Raw genomic sequence first — 26,739 nt, 5'->3', positions numbered from 1 at the left:
TAATCTTGGCGCATAATAATGCCATTCACTCTCTCATCATGGCTGCCATGAAAGGTCATTTCCCTTTTTAATTTTTCCCATTGTGCTGCAAAAGTCAGATGGGCATGTTATAATTTGAATAAAGAGGGGAATCAGACAATCAGATAGGAACATTTGAAATGACATGACTTCCTGTTCGAAGCGATTAAAAGCAAATTTATTTAGTTTGAGACTGTCTACCCTTTAATCTCTTTGTAAATGTTCAGATAGTTCAGCATTCAAAAGTTCTTTGTTATTCTTTGGCTTAAGTTTAAGCAGCTGTGATTATGATCACCAACAGATAATTTTTAATCACTGCACGTGTGCATCTGAATAGGATGTGAAATGGCCATCACATAAAAAGAGAGTGAAGCCTTTTAATGAGGTGGGCTAACTCGGAACATGCCCACCTGCTTTGGTGATTCTATTGAAGCACCTCCATACCATTTCCCTTTTGCTGAGTAACAACAAAAGCCTTTACAATCTACATCCTGTAATTGAACTTTTTTTTGTCCCTACATTTCATCTCCACTTTAGTAACTCGTGTCAAGTGCTGTCCACGATTGCCCCCTGTTCTCTGATTGTCTTTCTCTCTGGAACAGCAGAGCAGCAGACTGAATGACTCACTATTAATCTGATAGCTGGCTCTTCTCTGTTGTTCAGAGAGCTGGGTCTCTGATGTGGAACACCCAGCGAGTTCCCTTTCTCTCCCCTCGTCTCTACAAGTATGTCCTTAAGCAAATCTGCACGCTGATCTTCTTTCTCGTGTTCATTTCTCGTCACGGATGTTTCGCAATCAGCCGCTGATTAGAGAGATAGCGTGTCATGCTATTCTATTCATTTTCATGGACTGGCGGTGATAGGAATCTGACTCTGTCTCTCTCATTCTCTCCCACTTGCTCTCCTCTAGGCTAATTGGGAATGGTGTGCGTTAGCTAGCTAACTCTGCTAATGAACTTGTTCTCAGCCTTATCTAAATGCTCGCTCATGTAAACCACACCCTCTTCTGAGAGTCAGCAAAATCCAGGGTTTGGAATTACGATCACTGCCATTTCGACTGAAAGCTTTCGGTGTGTATTTATTAGTGCATCTGTAACCCACCGTTATAAACTATGGACCACTAAATCACAAAGCTGATATAGAACTGGAGAAACATCTCCCATCCCAGTATTGTACTGTATTGAGCTCCACCGATAAGATTTATTTGGTTTATTTTTGTCCTAAATTCTAACAGGTGATGAATAATTTATAATGCATCATGTACACATGAACAAACTGTGCATGTCACACATTTTGTTTTATTCAGGCTCATCAAGAATGTACAACTATTTCTCTCAATACTTCGGTGAAAAGCAACTTTATAATCCACCACTGTGGAAAAGGTCTTCGACTGCACCTCTGTAGAGTAAAGCATTCTTGAAAGGGCAGTCCAGAATTTTTGGAGGAGTTACTCAACTTGTGAATTTATTGAGATTAACTGTAGTCCACACAGATAAATATACTCTGCGCATAATGCATTTATTAGTGTCAGTATTAGTCAGAGTTGCACACTCATCAGGGCGTCTTACCTATTTTGACGCAAAACAACTTGTTTTGTCTGCAAAAAAGTAGACTTGCCCTTTGCAGAATTAAACATTGTTAAGGTGGAGCACCACTGATTTCACATAAGATGTTCAGTTTACTGGTAACACGGGGTTCTACCCAGCTCGTAAGAGCAGGTGTATACTGCATGTGTATTCTGTGGCTCTCGGCTCAAAAAGTCCGGGACTCCGCAGTGCAATTAAAAAGCCTGTGTTGTAAACTGGGACATGGAGTTTGAAAGGTGTGTGCCTTTACCAGGCAGGTAGGCCCTAATAAAAGCAACGATTGGTTTAGATGTCGGTGTTTGGAGGACATGAAGTGATTCTAAAAGTCAAAAAGGTTTCAGGCTCTGCTGCTTCGATTTTAAACATTTGTTGTTTTTCATCTGCCCCCCCATCTTTATGGAGGTGCTGGAATGCCTCTTTAACACAGAGAGCATAAGAAACGGCACGTAAAACAACATTTGAATGAAATCAAATTGATCTACTGTAGCTGTCAGTTTGCGGATGACGTGTTCAATAGACATCTCTAATTGGTTGAACTAAATTTGTTGCTCTACTTCCAAGTAATTGCGCCTTATGGCCTTGGCATTATAAACAGTGACGTCAAGGTGTAAAATATCGTCCCAAACTCAGCAAAAGAGGAGATGCAGAAGGAGGAGACAGAGTGACAGAGTGGTAACAGAAGCGATGTGATCACCTTGTCCACAAATCTCTTCTCTTGGCTGTCCCTGACGGCCGGCATGGCCCAGCTTGCTCAGCTCCTGATGCCAGCTGGGCATCAGCCAGGGCGAGGCAGGGGTCAGCTAAAGGAGTGGCCATCTGAGAATCTACCTGACGGTCGGACACAGACGGAGCAAAGAGATACCCCCCCAACACACACACACACACACACACACACACACACACACACACACACACACACACACACACACACACACACACACACACACACACACACACACACACACAAACGAACACACGCACACTTTCCTGAAAACCGCTATCCATTTTTACACCCCCTTCTTTCCCCTTTCAAGACATCAAACATGCACACGCTGAAAACGCAGCTTCACTCGGATGTAAAAAGTCTCGAGTCTCATTTTTGACTCCAGCCAACCCAGAAGGGTCCGTGGCCAATCCGTCTTCTTCCAGTCTCCAAAGAAAAAAAAACAATAACCATTTCAGGTTTAATGCACATATGTCATGCTAGGAGAATTGGAGGACCAGATGGCCACGATACTGTGGCAGGTGCCTCAACAAATGTTTGCAGTTGCCCGTGCTGCTATTTATATCGTGGTGAAACACAGACACGCAAATATTTGCAAAAGGACAGTGGGCCCTTTTTTGTTGGGAGTCAAAGTGATGACCAAAATAAACAGATGGGATTAAACCTTTTGGGCATCAGTCAGCTGAACTTCGACATTCCCTCGGTTCATCTGAAGAAATTCATTGGAAAAACACTCAAATGAAGGTGGAACCATATTGTATTCAGACAGCTCAGTTAAGCTTTAATTCGTTTTAATTCTAATCAACAGTTCATTAAGTGAGTGGCCAGATTTTTGCATTTTAGCGTGTTCTAACTACACCGTTTGGCCCCAACTGAACTGAAGCTAAACCCAAACTTCAGCACAGATACAGCGAAAACAAACTTTTAAATTCTTGCATAGCAACAGTCCACTTGAGCACAGTTCAGTCAGGTTTGCTCTTAGTAAACAAGGCATTTTCCAACTCGACACCCAAGTCCATTATAAAGTCAGTGTCGTCAAGGAAGGAGGGGCGAGCCGAAATGAGGGAGAGAGACAAACGGAGCACCCAGATGCAGATTAGGCTGCAGAAGATGAGGGTGTAAAAGGGATTTAATGGTAGGATGGATTAGAGAAATCCTTGTAACAATGTTAAATAATTATGGTTCCAGCCGAGATCAAAGCACCATTGATTGAACCCCTCAAGCCTTCAGCACACAGAGTCTTGGAAAGCAAAGATTGGTAAACTAGTGCTCAGACCACTCCGGCTGCTCCAGTTAAATTGGATTGGAAATATTAGGATATAGATGAATCCTTCAGGAGGCTTTCGCAAAGCTTTTGTCACCGGAAATGTAGCTTGGGAACGGTATGAAAGGTTTGATAGTGTACTGTCTCGACAGAATCATAAGACGAGGGTGTCGCAGCTGTCTCCACTGATACCTAAGCGTTTTAAGTAGACTTATAGACACACTTGACTGTTATATCAGCAAACTGAAAACTTTCAGTGCAGGCTTTCATTCAAGGTTTTATTTTTATTCCCCCTCCTTCGTCTTGTAATCAAGAAATTTGGACGTGCATCATGGCAATTCTTCCGCAGAAAAGGAAGGTTTTATCTCGCTCCTCCAGGGGTTTATTCAAAGTCTTCTGACAAGTCTCACAAAACATGAATGACACTGAGATTGCTGATACCGATGATGAAAGTCCGTCATCAGCTTCTCTGTGAGTTCTGGGCCCTGAGTGATGTAAAATTAAATTGCAATCAAAGTGCTATGTGTAAACATTGTCCGCCTTTTTCCAAATACATTTACTTCTTAAAAGATTGTTGATGAAGGCTTTATACTGTACACATCACCTGTGTACAGAGAAAAAAACACCCTCCCCCACCACACACACTCACAATTTCACAATGTGCGATTATAGTGATGAAATATGCAACAAGAGATTAGACAAATCACTGTACTCCTGTGCTGCATCGCCTTGATGCAAATTTAGTCACTGATCCGCTATACTAAGAGGCTTTATGAGGGAACTTCATGGTTGTTAGTTATATAATCTAAAATAGGGCAAAATGCAATCACTGTTCTTATCATCTGAGGAAGATGTCACCGTATTCAGTTCTAGTTTTGTGTGCATACGTAGGATGTGGCACACTGAGAATGCCTTAATAAGATGATTCACTTCCAACCATTTTGTCTGGATTTCAACCGAATTTGTGTCCACTTACAATGCCATCTTTTTTACTATGATTACTATTTCACATGAACAAGTCCATAGACTTCAGAAAAAAAGAAGAAAAAATAACAGAGCCATGGCTGCATATGACTGCCTGAAAGCGTGGCTGGTGGTGCTGGTTCTGCCCCCAGGGACTTGACATCCATCGCGTCTTTCTTTAGCTCTCTGAATATGTTTGTTCTGCCATGCTTACCCTCCCAGGCGCTGAAGCTGCACACGTTTCTCTGTGAGGTTTCGTTGTAATTGGTTGAATATTTGATGTGTGTATTTAGCATTAACATGGAGACACTCGTGCAAGCTGTGCTAGGGGATATAATACTGGGTAAACTCTGGATTGCTCAACTGAAACTTCCTCGCATGTGGAATTCTTCATTTTCTTTTGGCCTTTTTTAAATACAAATTTGATTTGGTTTGTAGTTATTTCTCATGCATGAATTTGCTTTTTGCAAAAAAAAAATCTAGTTCTCGTCAGATAGCGCTTAATTTCATATAAGTTTCACATAAGTTTTACTTTCACTCAGTTTGGTCATAGGAATGCACTCAGTCCCATCCAAGCTGAATCCCCACACACACACACACACTCACTCACACACACACACACACACACACACACACACACACACACACACACACACACACACACACACACTCACTATCTCTCTCATGTCTTCACACTGATCGGTATTGGTATCAGAAACATCCCCCCGCCTGCAAAGGCCTTCCATTGGTGATGAACAGCTGGGCCCAGCTGGGCCCACTGGTCACACCAATTCCACCATCTTTTTTTCCTTTTTTTTTTTGTCTGTTTAGGGGTGGTGGGGGAGGTGGGGCCCGCTTGTCAAGTGAATTAAAATAGCAAATAATAGTAATAATAATGATACTGAAAAGTTAATAAAAAATGGCATGTTCCTCCCTGATTGTGCGAGTGTTGTGGTATTCAATTATGCAATTTTCATTGGCATATTAATCATCTTTTCAACAAACAAGCCGCCGTTAATTAAAGCAAAGCATGGATAAAGACGTGTTGCCGGATCATCACTCCGTTTATCACCGCGCGCAGACCCGCAGTTAAGTAAATTCAGGCTGTGAGATGAATTTCAATGGTCTCCCTGTTTCCTCCGCTGTGTGTTTGTGTATGTGTGTGTGTGTGTGCAGTTAACCATTTATTTATGCACATTGTGTTGGAGGTGGGGTTAGTGACGTTTCATGTCAGTGTGTGTGTGGGAAATTAAAATTTCTGTAAAGACCATCGTGTAATCAGCAGCTGTGAATGAGTTTAATTGTTTAATACAGACCTTCAATTCATGAGGCGGATTTTTTGTTTTACCTCTGCACAGATTCAAATGTAGAATTATCTTTGATAGCAGTGCTCAGATTAGTCAGACTGACTCAAGGTGAATGGATTTAGATTTTCCTTTTGCCTCTCGGTGTCCACACTGTGTGTAGAGGACGCCAGTGGAACTATGACATCTCTGTACACACAGGACAGCTCGGCCCATTCTTCTTGCCTCTTTTTCTCTTGCTTTTTGTGCCGCCTCTGTGCCTTGCTCATTGGTGGGAGGGGATGAAGATTATTCAGGATCTGGTAAGATATGGGCTTCTCTCTAATCATAGCTCACTGCCTCCACTGTCATTCAGTCACTAAATAGAAGTGGGGAAAATGTCCTGGTGATGGGAGCAGCCAGACAGCCATGCGAGTACTTGAGTTCCGCCAGCAGAAAAGGAACTCCAGGCATCTGTAGACATGTCGCTTGTCCCTGTCCCTCATTGTGGAGCAACTTTATCAGCGCCAGCCGCTCACCTACTTGCTAAACTGGAGGACCAGTCGCCTCTTAACTTAAACATAAGATCTTTGTGGTTTGAAGCACTCGGCTGCTCTGGGCCCAATGTGGATCTGAAAGGCAAACACGACTCCAGTGTCACCGTCGCCCATCACAAAATCACACCTCATGGAAAACTTGTTTGTGCTGTGTTAGCTCGAATCTAAATGCACTCAAACAGACTGTTGCACTGGAGCAAGATCCCCCCCCGCCCCCCCGCTCCTCTCTCCTCAAAAGAAAAAAGAGAGGATGGAGAGAGAAAGAGAGGAGGGAGAGAGGAAGAGGGAGAGTGGGAGAGAGATGCAGATGGAGAAAGAGGAGGAGAGAGAGAGAGGGGGAGAGAAAAGTCAAAAACCTTCACATAACAATGCCGGAGAAAAATCAGAACATTTTCCACCGAAAGATGGGCCATTTCCAAATCCTTGTGCCCTATCAGACAAATTAAAGTAAATCAAGCATGAAATGAAGCAGAAGAGCCCGGAGATAAGGCTCCTTTAAGTCGTTTACAGATTAGGACAGAGAGAGAGAGAGAGAGAGGGAGAGAGAGAGAGAGAGAGAGAGTGTGAGAGAGAGAGAAAGAGAGAGAAAGAGAGAGAGAGAGAGAGAGAGAGAGAGAGTGCATCTGGTCTCTGGCAGTGAAGGAGGCTAGTTTCTCATTTCACAATAGCAGCCTGTGTATAGGATTACTCTCCCCTGTCACCGACATGAGGAGCAGTGGGGGAATAGACGTCCACAAAATGTGTCTAAATATGTCCCCTCAGAAATGTTTCGAACCAAAAACCTCTCAGCGTCGGCCAGATGTGAGATGTGATAAGCGCACATGTTACACGCAGCGTTTGACCCGGTGTATCGCTCTGATTTGTTTGTTATTTCAGTCGCCTCTTTACCTTTTCTTAGGCTCAAGTGGCTTCATCACCGCGCGGCTTAAAAATTCAAATGAATGCAGGATTGGCTGAGCTGCGTCACGTGATTGTACGGCTGTCAGCTCCTATGCGCATGTTAAGAAGCATGCCTCAGATCAGGTTTGGGGGAGGTGGGAAGAGGAGGTGGGGGGGGGGGTATTGTACATATTCTCAAAATGTGATTTTGTTTTAATGGTGCATCGCTCTGTAAACTGGGTTGTTTAATATGTACGCCGTACTTCTGTTTTCTGTCTTACATCAACAGATTAATTGCTGTTTTATTTTAGTACTCGCAAATAATCAAAACATAATTATGGAGCTAGTTGCTCATGGAGGAATGATATTTTACAGTGCTCTCACACACACACACACACTCCCATTCATGCATGCACGCAAATGCAAGCAGGAACTAAACAACCCCCCCAATCTCCCCTCTCACACTTACTTACTGACACACTCTCTCTCACACACACACACACACACACACACACACACACACACACACACACACACACACACACACACACACACACACACACACACACACACACACACACACACACACACACACACACACACACAGGCACCCACACAAGGCAAAGGGTGCACTGCTCTTTGATGCCGCCCGTCGAGCTCTCGCCTGGATTTTGTTTCACTCCTTTCGTGTATCTTTTCTGGGAGTGATGAGAGGTGGGCTCGGCTTCGGCGCTCAGCCCGCTCTGAGAGAGACGAAAGCTGGCCCTCGTCGCCAGGTAGCTGCTCTCCGAAGCCACGACCTTGACCTTCCCGGCCTAAGTCTTAGGTTTAGCTCCTTTATCGCGCTATCTCCAGGCATTTAAAAATACTCCTGAAACTCAATGATTTAACCCGCTTTTACGCTGTTCACATCAAAACTGGATGAAAAAAAGCTTAATCCATCTTATCTGTTGACTGTCAAACTGCTCCGGCTAAAACCTACTCACAAAAGACAACTAGGTCACCCAGGAAAAAAACAGAATTCCCTGTTACCCAGGGGAAGTTGCAGTCTTGTAATTGACTTGGGAGAAGATTCAGGAGTGCTTTAAAAATAGTCTCTTCCTGAATTAACCGCAAAATATCAAGAAGGCAGCAATGTTTACTTGTGTTCCCTGCTAACAAGTCATTTGTTTAGATATTTCATAGCACAGCCATAATTTTCAAACCAATCTTTACCTGTATTCACTGCAAAATATAACTCTTTCATGTCATGTGTTTTTCACAATTGATGACTGAACTAACAAAATAGCAACTTCTTTTTGCAGCTAAAGTCTCAGTTTTGTTATCCATCTGTTTCAAATACATGCATTCCCAATGCACATACCATCAATTACTCATTCATCCTGACACTCCCAGGTAGAGTAATGTCCTTTTGATGGTTCTGAAATTTTAAATAAAGCATTTAAAATAATCAGATTCCAGCAGGAGTGGTCTGTGTCCTCTAGATGTTGTCAGCGATACGGCGATATCTCTGCATGAGGACAGTCATTCTTTAAGTTTTGCTGTCTCCCTTTACATGCTATCAATAGAAATTGCAGTGCTTCTCCAAAGATGGATGTCTCAGAGATTGTTGTCAGCCAGCCTGCTGCTAACTTCCCCGGGCTTTTGATGAAACGGAGTGCTTGACAGCTGGTATATTTCAATTGTTCAATGACACCAAACAACAGTCTCCGTGTTGATAATGTACTGCAGGACTGAAGTTGTTGTGTGTGAGTGTGTGTATGTGCAGCTGTACTATTGTAAACTCCCTTTTCTTTATTTCTTTAAAGGTGCACTATGTCATTTCAGTGTTGTAATGCCACTTTGTGCCTTGAGGGGCGGTAGTGAGTCCTGGTTTGTTTGCTAGCCTACATAATTTTTTTTTTTAAAAGCCTCAGTTTGGTTGATAGCTCAATGACAAGCTAATCAAATTCATCACATACAGCTAATCAACACTACGCTGTCAACAACAAGAGGTCAAAACGCAACTTCTTCTCCCTCTCACGTTGGACTGAGGGTAGACGGGATGCTCAAGGGCCTCAGTATCACCTGTGATATTAGGACGGTCCACCTATTCGGTTAGCATGCTAACTTCAATAGACATCTGTGCGAAGATATCTTTGGCAACACAACAAAACAAAATCCACAAGTAATCACATAAACTTGGTACGCCTTCCTCCTGTTTCCTTTCCTTTTTTTTTTTTTTTTTTTTTATAAACTAACTAGCTTATAGATATAGCCATACATTTAAAGGACAGAACTCTAAGAGAAAGCCAAAATGTTGAACTTTTGTCCAACCTTTACCATTGTCATTTGGCATAATACCATTGTTTCCAGAGCAGATATTGTAAAAAAAAAAAAAACTGATTTTGTCACTGAGCACAGTGAATCCAAATAAACTTTTTGTCAGAAAATACTGATACTGTTTCAAAAACAATACTTTGCAGGCATTGTTGCACCCTTCAACAACACGAGGCTCAGAGTCCTCCATCCAAAGGACCTCCACAACCTTCCATAATCGTCCCCCCCAACCTCCTGCTCAGCCTGTGTGGAGTGTCACAGCTAAAATGCCCTAATCCCTTTTGCTTGTTTAACTCTTTCTCCCCGAGCCGTCCATTGCCTGAAAACAAGCCTGACCTGAAGGGGTAAATCCCCCCCACCAAGTCTCCCCTCCCCTCCTTCTCCCCTAAAGTCCCCCCTCCTCGTGTGGCCAAACTCATGTGGTTGCCTGGAAACTTGCTCTCCAGCAAACGGTCTCTCCGGTTCTCCCCGCTGTTCAGGGCCAAACACAGCCACGTCTAGGTGGGGTTAGGGCGGGTAAGGGGGGTAGAGGCGAGCGGGGAGAGTGTGAGGAGGGGGAGACGAAGTGGCGACGCCGGTGGGGGTCTTCCACTATATTAAAACAAGCGCCCTTCTCAAAGATAATAGTGTGAGCTGTGGGTTATAAATGATGTATTTTGCTCACTAGGACCTGATAATAGCAGTTTGGGTGGGAGGGGGAGAAAGTTCATCGCTCTCTTATCAAAGCTCTGTGACATTTCTCCTTCAGCTGTAAAATTTCATATCACATATCTGCTTTAAAGATGTGGCACCTTTTGTTGAACCGATACAGTGCATTCCATTTCACCCCATATGCCTCTCTCACGGTGTATTAATTTATAGCCCATTTGCTGGCTCTATAACACGGCCTATCAGTGGAGATGACTAGGATTCAGTAGGACATCTGTGAATTGCCACGCACAGGTTATTGAACTTTGAACAGCAGTCATTTATTTGCTTTGATTCAAAGGCACTGCTTGATATCAAGAGGGATCGTCTGCTGTGTGAAGTTCAAGCACATTTTCCCTCTTGTCTTTTCTCTGTTGTTCTTTGTTTTCCTTTAACATCCCCCCTTACTGTTAATATACCCATGATAACTGGACAAAGGTGAAGTAGGCCGAAACATTAAGCTGGGTCAATAATTAGGGTATTTCTTTTAGTGCTGCGGGGAATTTCCTTTCCTTTAAGTTGGTTCCCTGAACTAGTTAGAAAAGTAAAATTCACGTTGAAAAAAGCTCGAGCAGAACCATTGCTTTAACAAATGTTAATCTGCAGTAGCGAGTTGATGATGTCATTTGTCATCTCTGACCATTAACGGAGACCTCACTCCAGGCCAGAAATGATATTAAGAAAATACAGATCTAGAAATAGAAACATTTCTAATAGAAACATATGAAACGTAAAGCTGTCATTGAATATTAAAGTATAGAGGGAAGAATGTTTGAGCTGCAGTCCTAAATCAAGTCAAAGGTGCTTGAATTTCATTTGAAAGGCTAAAATGAATGCTGTTATGTGTATGTAAAACGACATACAAGAATCATGCATGTGGTGTTTTTCCATTTGATTGTATTGTACAGTGCAGTTATACAAAACATTAGTATTGGGCTTAAATGTATGTTCGACCGCAATCATTCATCAACTTTAATAAACATCTGTAACAAGCTAATGCAGAAAATACTGTACTGTCAGCTTGTAGAATGAAATGGGGCTCCCAACATAATGGGGAAAAAAGGGGGAAATTGCATGTTAAGGGATTGTTAGAAAGTGTTTCATTACGGCTAATGATAATATTCAAAAGTGGAAAGTGGTAGTTCACCTCTCTGTCTGTCAATGGTCCACACCCATTTCTTTAAATCATAGCAGGCTGGCATCCTGCCACTGAGAAACTCATTAGCATTCAGTCGTACGCCATTGAAGGGAGAGAGACGTGGTTCCCTTATTTCCCTGCACCATAACAGAAAAGAAAGACAGGACACACATGCACACATACAAAAAAAAAAAAACAGATGCCAGCGTGGAGCATCTTGAGTGCTATCTGAGGAGGATCTCTCCACACAAAGGGACATTCATTGGTCTGCCAAGTATCTGTGGAGTGCAGGAACAGACCCTAGAGTCTAGCGACAGATGATGATCTTATCGAGGGAGGGGTGGGGGGTAGGTGGTGGTGGTGGTTTGCGGGTAGGGGGGTAGAGGGTGAAGGTGGTGGAGAGGTTTTGGTTGGGATTCAGAGGAGGGGGTACGGCCACATCACGAGCTCATGTTTTGCCAAGTGTGTGGCATTTGAGAATTGGATGATGAGGAACGCTGAAGAGAGAACACAGGCGCCAGGTCTGTTAAATCTCCTAATGACCCATTATGAGCTTTGCTCTTGGTTCTGTCTGCTGTTTGCAGTTTGATGCGTTAAACACTGTGACTTTTGTATTTGTTAAAACTGTATTTATAATGACGATAGGTAGTAGAGTTGGGATTTAGGGGGTTGTAAGGAAATGAATTATCACTGTGACGTAAAGACTTTTTTGCAGCCATAATTCCAAAAAATTGTCAGTAGCTCGGTTGATAACAGAAAACATCTGTCAGTATATTTTTTTTGCAACGTTCGTAAACCTGTAAATGCTCAGACTTTCCATGAAGGGAACTCATTATTCATCCACGGGTGTTTTTGTGGAGATCTTCCACTAGTATCTGCAACAGATGTGACAAGCCATCTGTGAGCCAAGGTCCTCAGGCAACATTTGGTGTGAGATGCACACAACTGGCACCTAAACATGGTGGACCACAGACCGCACAAATTGAATCGTACCCTCTATACCCCCCTCCTTCTCGCACCTACACTACCCGTTACCCCCTTTTCACTCCAATCATCCCACCCAGAAGAGAAAGAAAAAGAGAAAGGAGTCAGAGTCGTTGGCTGGGGATGGCTTGAGCTGTGTGTCAAGCGGGGCTAAACAGGAACTTGCATCCAAGCGGTTAAAGGCCGTGGGTCTTATCTGAGGACAAACAGAATGCATCAAGCGGTGGCTGTTGCTCTCAGTGATGACGACCAGCTGTGCACCAATGTTTAATTATTTCTCTGTAATGAGCTTACCCACCTTCCACTGCAGTACCAGGAAAACAGCATGCAACAGCAGGAACACGGGAGAGGGGGGCAGAGGAAGGGGAAAAAATGAGATAACACAGATTATCTATTCCAAAACTATGTACTCTCTCCTAACTATAAAAAAAAAAAAAAAAATGAGACTTTTTTTCTACATATAACAAAGGTTTGATCTGACAAGTGAGTTTTTATTACAGTTGACATTTAGCTTTTTATTGTTACAGGCGTGACCACCATTGATGAGTGTATGATCAGCAAGGTGTCATTTGTAGCGGGTGGTAACACCAGCCAGATGTTTTGATCATGTTTATGCATGCAAAGCAGCACATAAGCACACATTTCCATACCAGCACAACAGAGGAGCACAACAGCGGCCCACAGATACACGGTTGATATTTACAGAATAGAACAAGGCTGAATAGGTCATTATACCACATACGCATCAGAAAGTTCAGTGATCACTTCAGCCCATTCAGTGGAAACCCAATGCCCTGAATAGCTCTTAGCCAAATGTGTTAACAAACAGGTTAAAAGACACAATGTTAACAACACATGTAGAGTTTGTTTGCATAATAATGATGGACATTATAATTAAAGAGCCCAAAACAACAATGATCTTCTGTAGTTGACCTAAATCTTTGACCTTCAAAATCTGGTCACATGTAGAGCATTTCTCAAACATGACTCACTCCAGATAAAAGGGAATTTCATCTGAGTTAGTTGAACTTGTGTCCAGAAAGTTCATAAAAGTGATAGAGCTTGTCATTACAGATGTCTGAATCATCAGACTTCCTCCAACAAGACTTCTTTGTGTTGTCAAGGCAACCAGACAGAAATGTACTATTGAGAGCTGCATACTTTCCCTTTGGGACATGCATGCGCAAACACACACGCACACACACACACAAGGGAAACATCCTCCTCTGTAAACTATGTCACAGCCTGCCATGAGGTTTATCATAACTATTTGATTAATCACCATCCCGAAAAAGTACACTGAATCTAAGAGATAAGATAGCTGGGGGTGTCAGGGAGGTGAGCACCGGTAGTACTAACAGTGCTATCCGGTTCCACTGTTAATTAATTGGAGCTGTGCACAGCACTAACAAGGGCCCTGCCTTCCTGGAACAACAGAAATAGGCCTGCCAGTGAGCCTGCACTGTCTCAGAGAGATTATCTCCACACAAGACACCTTTCAAGTAAGGTTAGCACGACATGTGTCTGAGGAACACCATCAGATGGATGCTCGCTTGATTTGCTTATCCATTTTGAAACAGCTTGGCTTTAACCTTCGCTGTTTACTGTATGGCTCTGGCACAGTAATATGATCGCACACGTAGGTTTGAGGGAAGAGGACAATGACTGAACGTCACTGTGATTTGATGTGGAACTTGTATGCTATAGAGAGCACTTTGGCTGACTGCTTTGGGTTCTGGTGTGTTTTTAGGAGAGCTGGACGCGTTCCTCAAAGACGGCGAGCGTCGGATCCACAGCCGACAGCAGCTCCCTGTGGGGACAACATGGGGACCCTTCGAGGGGAAGATCGAGATGAGCACTGAAAGCACTGCACTGGTATGTCCTTGTTTGGTCAACAGCTGTACAATTTTTTTAACATCTAGATACCACTTTATAATAATATTGTTTGCAATAAATAAAAATTAAAACAAGAATGAAAGGCACCCTTAAAACAGCATCTTAAGTTACTAAACCTAAAGTGCAGTCTACAGTATGTAATACGCGATTTGAACCTTTAACCTTTGGGATGGCTAAGAGGCTATTTGTTGAGGATCTCATTCCACCTGAAAGCAACGTGAACGTCTTACCACTTAAGGAATGTAGCTTTAGTTTGTGCTTGAATTTAAAGGAGCAGTGTGTAGAATTTAGTGGCATCTAGTGGTGAGGTTGCAGATTGCAACCTCCTGAATCACTTTATACTACCCTTCGAAGCGGAGAGAATATACAGTGGCCACAAAACCTACTAAAAACGCAGAACGCCCTCCACTGAGCCAACGTTTGGTTTGTCACTTCTGGGCTACTGTAGAAACATGGCAGTGCAACATGGCAGGTTCTGTGGACGATGACCTGCTTCATATGTAGATATGCACGGCTCATTCTAAGGTAACACAACAGTTCTTAGGTTCAGGTGATTATACACTGATGAAAACATGAGTATTATAGTCCATGTCTCCAAATAGATCCCCCTAAATCCTTCAAACTGAACCTTTAAACCCCGGGATTAAGATTACAATTGATGTAGTAATCAAGGCAGGTGAAAAGAGCATTGCAATAATCAAGAAGTGATGGAATAAAAGCTTTATCACTGTTATAATGTCCAAAAAAAAACATGTTCAGACGCTAGTAAAAACAAGACCAAACTAGAGAAATAAATTCAAGCTGGGATCGAATGTTCTACCAAGATTTTCAGCTACAAAGACATTTGTAGATTTTGCTGCTGATTATCAATATGTTGAGGGCCAATAACAAGGGTGTACGTATCATCTGGATTTAGATGAAGAAAACTGTGTCCAATCCAATTTTTCAACCAGACAATTATGTGTTGAGGGCATCACACCATATTTTGTAGGCATTATTGGAAGGTTCATAATGAGGCGGGCATTATAATGAGTGATAAGTGTTCAGATTAAAATAAGTAGGTAAGGGGTCATAATGACCAGTGATGGGTCCATAGATAAAATAAAAGACAAAAGAAGCTGTGCTTCAGTACACAAGCAAAAATTAATTTTCCTGTTGCTGGCAACACAAATATTGTCATTAATGACTCGCCACTGATCTATAAAACATGAATATATTATGTATTAATATATTAATTTTGCCAGTTATAATTTATAACTTTTATAATTGTATAATTGTTGGTGTTGTTAGCACTAAAACCTTAACTAAAAAATTCCAGGATAAAATAAAATATATTTGTTCAAACTTTGCCTTTGTAGCCGCCATGCTAACATGATTACTAGAAAGCCCTACATTTAAAGACCGTATTAATGGTAACTCCCATGACATTCAAACCTACTGAGGTGACTCTTTCGGGATCCAACTGGCCCTCGACACAAGCCTTTGAAGTGCATCTGTTTTAACCATTCAATCTGCATATTTTATGACAAAACATTTTAATTGGTGGATTTGGAGCTCCGTCCAGGCTTCAAATGAATGAAGTCACAATCCATTATTTTTGATGTTACCCTGCACACAGCAGCTTTATATCTCTTGTTTCAAAGATCCCAGCAGAGGCTGGCATTGACCTGCTGCTCTGCTGGAGTGACAAGTCCTCCATGGGTTTGATATTCCACTCTGCATTTGGATTAATTAAGAAATTCCTATTAAAATCATAACCCGCCTCACATTCATCCTGTTAAGAAACATAAGGAAAAGTCCTGGTGGATTTCGGACTCAGAGGCCATCCCCCCTCGTTTTCCCAGATTCCTTAAACGCTTAACTTTATTAAATCATTTCAGAGCAGTTTTGTCTGTTTTCTAAGCTCCCCTCTTGGTTTTGAAGTCATCAGTGGCTTTAAATAACTCAGGCTGTATTATAGCCATGAAATATGGCTTCTCAGGGTAAAGCCAGTTATCCTTGGGCGGAAAAGTGATTTGACAGAGCAACACCTCAAGTTGCCTTCCAAAGTAACACACTCCATATATTTCTCTAACAATCACTGGATGAATTTCCCTGAAAGGCATCAGAAACCAACCTTCAGCTGTCCCTCTATGGCCCTCAGACTCGCCAAGCGATGTCATATAAAGCATCTTCCACAAACATTTGGTGCTTGGTTGTTTTCAGTAGTTACAAAACTTTACAAATTCATCACACCACCAGCTGAACTGGATGCATAAACTGATTGTCGCTCCAGGCGAGAGTGATTCCTTCTTAACTAACTGCCCTCTGTGGAATTCATCGCTGCTTTCCAGATCCTCCTCGGGTTTTCCTTTCTTTTTTTTTTTTTTTTTAAGTGTGCAGGTGCTGGTCATCACCTGTAATAGGCTGTGGAGGGGTTACAGAATATGCCAAACCTCCCTCGCAATTAAAAGCAGGGGAGGAAGCTCTGGTATATTGCCTTTAAGGATCTCATATGTGTCTATTCTCATGGGAGCCCTTTCAATGCTTTGCTGCTTGCCCTCCTCCTCTCCTAAGTTTCATCTCTCAAATGGGGTACTGGCTGTTAGCAGCTTCTCACTATCTCTCATTAAAGGCTAGGTCAACTCAACTGGCATGTTTTGTTTTACTGAGCCTCCTTTTAGAGTTCAGTGGAACTTTTTTTTTTTTTTATTATTTTTTTTTTAACTTTGGTTCTTAGATGCTGAATAAGCCAGAAACTGCAAAATTCTTGTGTTCTGCGCATCACGAGGGAATCATCTCATTTACAGTAGCATAGTTGTATTTCTTTTCTTTTTAATCAAGCCTCTAGTCATCGAGCTGCTGTCTTGTTAAACACGCTGCCAATGGCAACATCCTTAATATTGTGCTGCATTTACCTCGGATAGTTCAGTGGGAGTCGAGGGAATTGTGCAAATCTTCGGATTCTGACACATTGAGACAGGAACAAACCCTGATGGCTCACCTGGCGAGGCAAAAGTTGAAATAACAAATGTCAAAGTGAGAAGGGGGAGGAGAGACAGGAAAAAAAAAAAAAGCCTGGCTAGTTTTGATGCATGTCAGGGTGGCTGGTGCTGCCGAGCAGGGTCAGAAAACGGTAGAAAGTGTTTGAGGTAGAAATGAAGGCCCATTGCTTCATGGGTCTCTACCTCAACTAGGAGGCACTCTTAGTCATTCTTATGAAGTGTGACCTCCACAGACTATTAAATCTCCTTTTACTTTCTTAGATTTTTTTTGAAACCATAGAGGTGAATGAATTACCCGAAGGCAGTCAGGTATGTGGCACGATTGACACCTCTCTCATGCTTGAAACACATGACCCGCCGGTGAGATATTGATACGCCCTCTCTGAAATCAAACATATTTTATCCCTCCATCCAGACACGTCATTTAAGATATGACTTTTTAGAGGTCAAGCTATTTTTGTCGAGCCGCCATGCACGGTGCATAGGTCCGTTTCTCAATCCTTGGCATGTCGCCCAGAGCGGGACTAAAGTGTAATGACTCCTTAAAGTGGCTTACAGTAAATAATGAAAATACAGTGAATTTAAGCAGCGTTTGCATTAAACGGGACAGGAGAGGCACTTTGGCACATGCAGAGCCATTTAGGAGGAGAGTGCGTGGGGTTCGGTTGGTGTCTGGGGAGCTGTCTTGTGGAAGTGGAAGGATGGGAGGAGGCGAGGGGAGGAGGGGTGTTACCGGTCCCTGGAGGCAGCAAATGGGAGCCGGTGCTGAAGCTGGCCTAGCTACATGTGCTGTGGCGTGGGAGCCTGTGTGGGTTTGGCCGCTGGTGGACAACAGGACTCAGTAACTGAGCGGAGTGATGGATGATGCTGAGAAAGAACGGCGAGTGGAGCGTTTCGTGCAGTTGTCCAGGCAGGCCTGGAAACAGAGGTATAAAGCTTGAAAAAGAAAGAATGAAAAGAGAGCAAGTGAGAGAGTCTGAGAGAAATAGCGGGAAAAAAAGCATGACAGGAAATCTGGGCATCTGCAGGACAGAGATAGGGTCACATCTCTACAGTTTATCAAAGGGGAAAGCAGATTTCACAGCTGATGGGTCGGCCGTGGCAGGTCTGTAGACCCCAGGGGCTCAGCTTGGCATGAGGGACTGGAGTTGTAGTTATTGCTGTTGCAGACCTGTTAACACAATCACATTGCACTGTGTTAGACGGCTCATATTTCTGGCCTTACTTTGGTGGATTTATACGTTCTTTATCAGTCATAGATCACCTGTAGACTGTTTACATTTTTATCCAAATATAGAAATGATTTCCATTTAATTTTATACTTTTAAAACCATAATACAACAGTTTTTATGAGGATTTAAATTTCTACTTTAACACAGCCATAAGCTCTCAACTACACTGAAAGACAGACCAGAGTGTGAACTGTAAGTAATTGGCCCAGGTCAGAGCACTTTGTAAAAGGAGGGAAGACAGGAGGAGAAGGGTCGACGCAAATAACAGACAAAAAGACAAAAAAATAAAAGAGAAATAATCCAAAAAGAATAAAACTCCCAAGAGATGCCTCAGTACTGCTGTTGTTAGCTGCCTCTCCTGCTCTGTTCCTCTTCGTCCTCCTCCTTTTCTCTGTCTGACTGATGGAGCTGCCAGAGCGCCGTCTCATCCCTCACTTCTCTCACTGATCAATCAGACCATTAGACTCCAATTACAGCCGCAGCCCCGGCGCAGGTGAGCGACGAGCACATTCAGCCGGCTGCCGACAACGCCTCCGCCCGGCTTCCTCACACTCTCCAAATTAACGCAAATTAATAGTGACACTCAGACATAAATGTCTGCAATCGGGGGGCTAAATTAACAGTCTGGGTCGAAGCTATTGAGTAGCAGGTGTCTTTAAAAGCGGTAATTACCTATGCTGGACAGAACTGGGAGGAGAAGGTGGCCCACAGTTTGCCTGGAGTAAGAGGCCTGGCCCCGGTGAGCCTGGCTTCCATTGTAGGTGTTAATAATTGATTGGGAGGCAAGCTATTAATGAGCAGCAGATTTAGAGCTCTGTTGTAAATGTGTGTTGATGAGGGTGTTGCCGCCTCTTGTACAATGCCTTACCAATGCTAATTACTGAGGCTTAGTCAAGGTGCAACTGTAATGAGCCTGGATTCAATAGAATTCTGCTCTTTATGTGTTTTGAGGGCCTTTTAGTGCAGATTACAAAGTAATTGAAATGCACAAGACTTGCTTAATTTCAGATTAAGATCTATCAGGCAGGTTTTTATCTCATCTACTGTCTTAATATTGTTGCATATTAGTTAAAGTTGCTGTGAGCATAGGTTTATGATAAAAACAGATCTAATCTGGGTCTTCAGACAAAGGCAGTGATTTGAAGAACAGCAGGTTACAAGGACATAAAAGTCAGTAAATGCTACAGGCTAATTAAGCAGAATACAAATTTTACCCTTGAATCATTACGATACTGTTATATTTTGCCAATATCTTGGCCTAGTTGAAGTTTAGGGTATGTTTTTAACCTGTGAAAGATTAAGGGGAAACAGGTAGGAGTGGAGAAATAATACAATTTAAGTATTAGGAACCTCTGATTCTAAAGGCTTGATCAGTTCTTTTAGGTCTACTGGTGTTTAGTCTCTCACTGAAACAGGTCCAGAATTCAAATTTTTGCTGAAATGTTAGTGAAAACATACAGATAGCTATTAAATGTTGACACGTGTGCGTGATGCTTCCACCTATTTGAGTGCACACACACTGTGTGTGTTTTAGGTCCATATTGATTATGAATGTGCTTGTGTGTGGGAGGACATGAGCGCATCAGTGTGCGTGCAGGCTGAGTGCTGCTTTTGGCTGCGAACAGAGAGCTTTAGCTTGTAGACTACAGAAGAGCGAAAATGTCAAGATACTGTCCTAATTTTCACCTGGGACAGAGAGAGAGGCAGAGGCTGTCAACCGATGGAGTGTGATTATTGTGTAATTTAGTACAAGGGTAGGAATATGGGCCTGTGCAACCAAAAAATGCTCCAGAAATTATTCAGCCCATCACTCAAGCCATTTATCTCACCCCTTTTGCCCACCCTCTCCCTCCAATATGTTTATTGTTAGCTACCCCTAAACTTTAACAAGTGGTGGCGGATTTTTCTGTTTCAGAAATTATATTTTTCTTCTTGTCATTGCTTCATTAATCAAGAGGAGGCATTCTGAAAAATGTTTTGTTTTGGAGGCTGCAATCTATTTTGTGTGTGTGTGTGTTGTAGTTAATCTGCGCCCGTGGCAGGTTTCCCCTCCGAAACGCAGCGCTAAGCAGCGGTATCGCAGGCCTATTGTTGTAGCCTCTGTCATAGCAAGGAGAGCCTGATGCAGGCCTGGGCTCGCCTGATAAGGAAAAGAGGATTCAACATGGCTGGAAAGGAGAATCAGTGGGACTTGAGAGTGGAGTACGGATGGGGCAGATGCGCTCTCACACAGACAGACACACACACACACACACACACACACACACACACACACACACACACACACACACACACACACACACACACATACATACATACATACATACATACATACATACAAAGTCACACAAACATACAGAATGATGCACACATGTTCTACACACATACAGTCACACATGAGCCGACACACACACAAATCATCACCATCATCACACTGGCACATGCCCAGGCAATTATTTACAGTAACATCCAATTACATATGCAAGAAGGCACCCCAGGATAGGACCTCTGTGTAGCATCGCTGTTAAATCACGCACGCACGGCATCAACTGAAAATGTACACAAACAAACAAACCATTAAACATTTTCATTTATGTGTGCATTTAAAGGTGGCCTGTGCTTTCTATCTGAAAGTCACACTGTCTTGGATATGGTTTGAAAACGCCCGACATTATCAGGACTAACAGGATTTGAATTTCTGTGTTGGACACACAAATAATTTTGGCACAAAGAATGTGGCTTCATCTAATGAAATAATGGGCCCAAATTTTAGGCGGAGAACCAATTTGTGATTGCATGCATCAATTATTTCTTGGGTTTAAACCAATATCAGGGCTGGGGTCTCTTCAGATGGGTAAAATGGTAATTATCTGCTCCGCTTTCCCTTGCTCAATGTCATCCATATATTTATCGATGGCATTATCGATGGTTTTCATGTTCGTACATGAAAAGGACGAAACATCCAAGCCCATTTTATTGAAGTAGCCCTTTAAATCTGGGCTTTTTAACCCAGATCAGCATGACATTGATGTCTGCTTGTGAGTCAAGTGTAGATGGGGGTGCAGGCTGTGGCAAAAGAAACACACAACCATTGTTTTTTTTGTTTTTTTTTTCTGGTTGTTTTTTTTTTGTTGCTCTTTTTGTGTTTCCAAGCCTGCACTTTCAAAGTTTGTGTGCATGGCTGGAACTCATTGCCGCCCACAGCTCCATGCATTAGCCGTGAAGCACTCAGTCAGTCAGCTAGTCAGAGCTATTATGGCCACAGCCGAGCTCCACTGTTTGAGAGATAATACATGGTTGACTTGATCTACAAGTGAACCTGACATTTTGCTGTCCTTACATCACAACACCACTACCCAAACTGATATGGCAGGTCCCCTGATAAGCAGAGCAGGACTCACTGATTTGCTTTGTGCTCACTTTAATGGCTGCATGTTCCCTCAAACATGCCAAGGATACAGTGACTACATCAAAACACAAATACAAAGATGATGATCATTTGCAGCAAAATTGATCGCAGTTTTGGTTTCCAGCTTTTGCCACAAATATCACACACTTTTAATAATTTTTAAGCAGTAAATGTGGCATTTTTAGGTCAGAATTTATTTATAAATTCCTTGTTTTAATTACAGCAAATAGTACTGAAACTTAAAACACGGTTTGGGGTGATATTGGCAGTATTTTCTCAAAATCTGGACCATGTTGCTCATAAATCATTTTTTTCACAACATCTTTTAACTCCCTCAGTTATCAAATGCTTCAGCTTGCATCCAATTAAAATTAAATGTTGTGCTTTTTAACTCAACTACATTTATTAGGCACTTATTGTTGGTAGTAGTTGATGCCACACTGTAAAAGTCCTGCAGTAATAATGTGATTAAAGATGCATTATCAGCAAAATGTACTTAAAGTATCAAAGTAAAAGTACCCAGTTTATAAAAATACACCCCTTAGCAGTTTTTTGCAATTATATATTTTACTATTAAATTAATATGACTGATGAATTCATGCATGAGAAGCATTTTAACAGCTTCAGCTAGATAATTTTTTTAAACTATTTTATTTGCAGAAAACTGTTTTATAGAAGAGTAAAAAGTGCAGTATTTCTCCTGAAATGTATTTTGTTATTACTTTCCACTACTTCTAATAATAAGTAATAATATATCACTCAGCATGGCCATTTACAAATTTTTACTGATTCCTGTTACTGAAGTGTTGAATGGTGAACTGAAATGGTACTTTTATTCAAGTTAAGAGTTAACGATGCCCTCATCCTGTTTCATATCATATTGCCTTGTGCTGCTGATGTGGCTGGAATTGACATGCAAATGTGCAGCTCTGTGATACATTAATTTACAAATATCCATGTTAAAATTTGAATTTATACCACAGATCATTGGTAGAGATGGACAAACGTCATTTCACACTGTTCCTGTCTCCGTAATGACATGACTCCATCCTCACAGAGACTCCAGATGTGGCCATTCTCCTGTAACTGCATACTGTAACTGTAAGAGACACACAGGTAGCTGTCATCCTCCAACAGTCTGTTCAGTCACTGTTCAGTAACAGCAGAGCAGAAGTCGGTGAAGACTGAAAGTCCCAGTGAGGCCTTAGGTCCTGGGGGGGCCACTCTTTACACCCGCAGGGCTCAAAGGGTGGAGCTGGGCGTCCCCTGTCCCCGCTGACTGCTCTCGGTGTCGCCTGTCTTCCCGTGGCCCATCAGGGGGACACAGTCTGGATATCAAACTGTCACACTGAGGAGATGTCGTATCTGCACGGTTATAGTTTCTGTATGTTGCGAACACGCTCAAACAGCTTGATATGAACATTAACATTCATGAACAACTGTTCCATTTGGGATAGCATAAGTCATACACTATCACTTACACACTTATCGCAAGAGTTTTATGAATCTGAATGACTGCTTGTTGCAGATTTGAGGAGATGCCTCTTTACCTGTGATAGAGCCTTGTTTAAAGGAGCCAACAAATAAGCAAAGCAGGGTTTCAGTCTTTACACACTGTGAGTCTGACAGGCAACAATAGTCAAGCTCACGAGTCCCTGGCTTCACACATATCGCCTTGTTTTACAGTACGCAATATGTCTTCCCAAATGAATGATTATCCAACACTTTTCAATACACAACAGACCTCTACTGTGGCAAAGGCGCAAGAGGAAGAACGAGGAGGAAGAAGCAGAGAGAAAGAACAGTGAAACAAAGTTGAGTGGTGCCAGCTGCTTTGCCATCTGTCACTGTCATGCTTGTAACTTGTGATATGTTGAAATAACTTTCTTGAGAAGTGCTGGAGATAATCCTCGAATGTTTCCATTTGCAAGCCCCTGATAGTCCTCACGGTATTTCAGTGCAAAGTGAGTTCAATACGGGGTTTGATGGACGTTGTTGATGGTTGACCAATCCATCTAACAGCTGTGATAATGGAAATAAACTGTTGTCCTCATTATCTCTTTGTGAGGAACTTTTAGTTTGAGCTTTGTTAGAACACGAGGATAACGAGAACATCTCTAAAAATCATACATTATTCACAGCAAATTGCTTTCTACTTGTGCATTGTCGCTCTGAGAAATTCTGCCGTTTTCCTCTCCTCTTTCCTCCTGGTCACATATGCGAGGGAAGTGGAGAAACAGAGAGGGTCGGCTTGCTTCACCTCCTTCAGAGAAAGAAGGACGGCCACCCCACAGGGAGGCAAACCCCTGCTGGTAGACCTTGATAAGTCCTCGCTGTCCCCTGTCCTGGCCTTAGCCCTCTGATCCTCAGCCTAGTTGGCTCAGGGCCTGCCGGAGACAAAGCCCTGTCAAAATGACTCAGGACGGATGAACAACCAAGCAGAAAAATGCAAGTCTCCTGACAAAAAAACAAACACAAAAAAAGGTTAGCATTGAAGATAAGAAAGCTGATAGGTGCTAGCAGAGATGAAGGTCTGGACAGTGTCCATTCTCTCCCTGGTGGTCCAGCAGCGCCTCATTAGATGGATGTGTATGAGGCTGTCAAAGCAGGAATATTATACCACGGGGTCGTCAGCAAACTAATTGGGTAACAAAGACCATTTCCAGCTCGGGAAACCCATCTTTTAAGAGTCCGTGTGCTGAGACTCTGATAAGAGAGTTCACGTCTAATGCATTTAGTGAGGGGCAAGTTCACCATCTTTATCTTATTTACTTAACTTGGTGTAAATATTGTTGGTCTTTTACAGCAGATTTAGTTAGACCCCATTTCCCTGATGTGCACGCACGGATCAAACTATTGAACAGTGCAGCAGTGTGCAGGTGATCAGGTGGTATGCAAATCACAGATACCTTTGTTCGCTTTCTTCGTATTTAGAACAAAGTTATGTTTGCGAGGCATTTCATGTGTTTCTTCTCTTTGTTCTTAATCTCCTGTGGTTTCTAATGTACTGTACTTTCCACTGTGTTTGTTATAATTATTGTTCTGTACACTCAGACATGGAGAGAGCTCAGTTTATGAATTGGGGTGAGTTTGGCTGCACAGAACAAAATATAAAATCACATACAGTAGATGCTATTTTAATGCATCATGAAATTTAGACCTCCACCAGAGAAGAGAGGGGAGTTCAAAAGATTATTAAAATCCAATACCTAAAGGGGGCACCGTGGTTTATCTAAAGTCAGGGGCTTTATTCAAGCATCATGCCTGCTATTTTATTGTTTGTCTTTATATACTGCCTCTGACTGATTCCAGTCTTCCATATGTGGTTATGAGAACAGGGATTTGTTGTGACCCCATTGACTGATTGACTCCCGAGTTCCCTTTTCTTCCTCTTTGAAGAAATGCCCCTGTCTGCATGTTTATTCCCAACAGAGAAAGAGTGGATCTGTCCAGAGAATACGCCACCTGCCACCTTGACCCCCAGGGGCCATGGTAATATCCATACAGGTGAACATTACTGGCTCCGGGTTCCCTATTATGTTCCCTCACACAGCTCCCTGCTGCTCGGGGAGTCAGACCTAACTTACATGCACAAGATCAAACAAGTCCTTCCCAATTGAATTCAAATGGGAAATTTTGAGTAATTCAAACAGTGAGTAGTGAAGCGACAGGGCTCCTCTGTCTCCTGACCAAAGCCAAACACAAGAAGTACACGTGTGTGTGTGTGTGTGTGTGTGTGTGTGTGTGTGTGTGTGTGTGTGTGTGTGTGTGTGTGTGTGTGTGTGTGTGTGTGTGTGTGTGTGTGTGTGTGTGTGTGTGTGTGTGTGTGTGTGTGTGTGTGTGTGTGTGTGTGTGTGTGTGTGCGCGCTCTACCTCCAAGACATGATTAAGTCCTGGAGCACATACATTACAAATTCAGTTTTCTCTTGTTTACAACTTCAAATAGTTCTCAGGTCATCCGGATTATACATAGTTACAGAAGTACACATGCATTTACTTGTGAAGTTGAATTAAACATTCACCACTACAAAGAAAGTTGGAGACATTGTAGTTTGATGCTGAGGGGCTGGACAAGGTGGAGAGGAAGGGAAGATGTTTTATATACAGTATATGTTGAGTGTGGGGGATGTAGAAATGGAGAGGAGAGGAGAGGAGAGGAATTAATAGAAAATGAAGGAAGAGGGAGGTAAGGAAAGCATATCAGAAGAAAGAAAAGGAAAATGGAAGGAGAAAAAAAAAGGAAGGCAAAGAAGGCAGGGGTGGAGAAAGGGGGTTGCTTGTCTTCGGGGCAGGTACAGCTTACACTAAACTGTTTGGCTTTAGAGTTGGAGCACCTCAATGTGCCTGAAGGTGTTGAAGAATGGAGGATGGATAGAGTTCCCCCTCCTTCTGAATGTCTATTCTTCACTCCTCTTCTCTCTGATTTAGTCAGTAGCAGATTCATTTAAAAAGGCAAATACTGTGTAGATGTGCAATGTAGCATCGCTTCTTGATCAACATCCTGAGCAGCCAGTCATTAGTCTGCTTTACTGTGTCTGAAAACAGCAACTGAACATACAGTAATCATGCCACGGCAACCGTAGTCAGTATAAATACAACCGCTGTGAGCATTTCAATGGAGTGAAATAAGTAATAGCTAATGCAGCACATGGACTTTGATGCTTACAGTCCAGTCAGCAGGATAAAAGGTGATTTAAATGAGAAAATATTTATTCCCCATAGCGGCGCCATGATAGCAGCAGCAAAATAAAGGCACATGCGCACACTGATGGGTGTCCCTTTAAAGATTCCGGGAACAGCAGTGACTCTCTCAATT

The 26,739-nt window shown here is 42.5% G+C and overlaps 1 protein-coding gene across 2 annotated transcripts in view; it reads left to right on the top strand.

Moving 5' to 3' along the window:
• zfpm2a (zinc finger protein, FOG family member 2a) overlaps positions 1-26,739 on the top strand; it is a 119,134-nt gene that overhangs the window by 41,690 nt on the left and 50,705 nt on the right. For both annotated transcript variants that reach the window (XM_069702110.1, XM_069702109.1), the window contains exon 4: positions 14,153-14,277. In XM_069702110.1, the coding sequence (XP_069558211.1) occupies positions 14,153-14,277 (125 nt within the window). The remainder of the gene's footprint in view (positions 1-14,152; positions 14,278-26,739) is intronic.

The sequence above is a fragment of the Brachyistius frenatus genome, unplaced genomic scaffold, assembly GCF_029030835.1.
Source record: "Brachyistius frenatus isolate BFR_SWC_R1_liver_20210118 unplaced genomic scaffold, ASM2903083v1 Contig_40, whole genome shotgun sequence".
Lineage (NCBI taxonomy): Eukaryota > Metazoa > Chordata > Actinopteri > Embiotocidae > Brachyistius > Brachyistius frenatus.
This window is presented reverse-complemented; position numbering and strand designations above follow the sequence as displayed.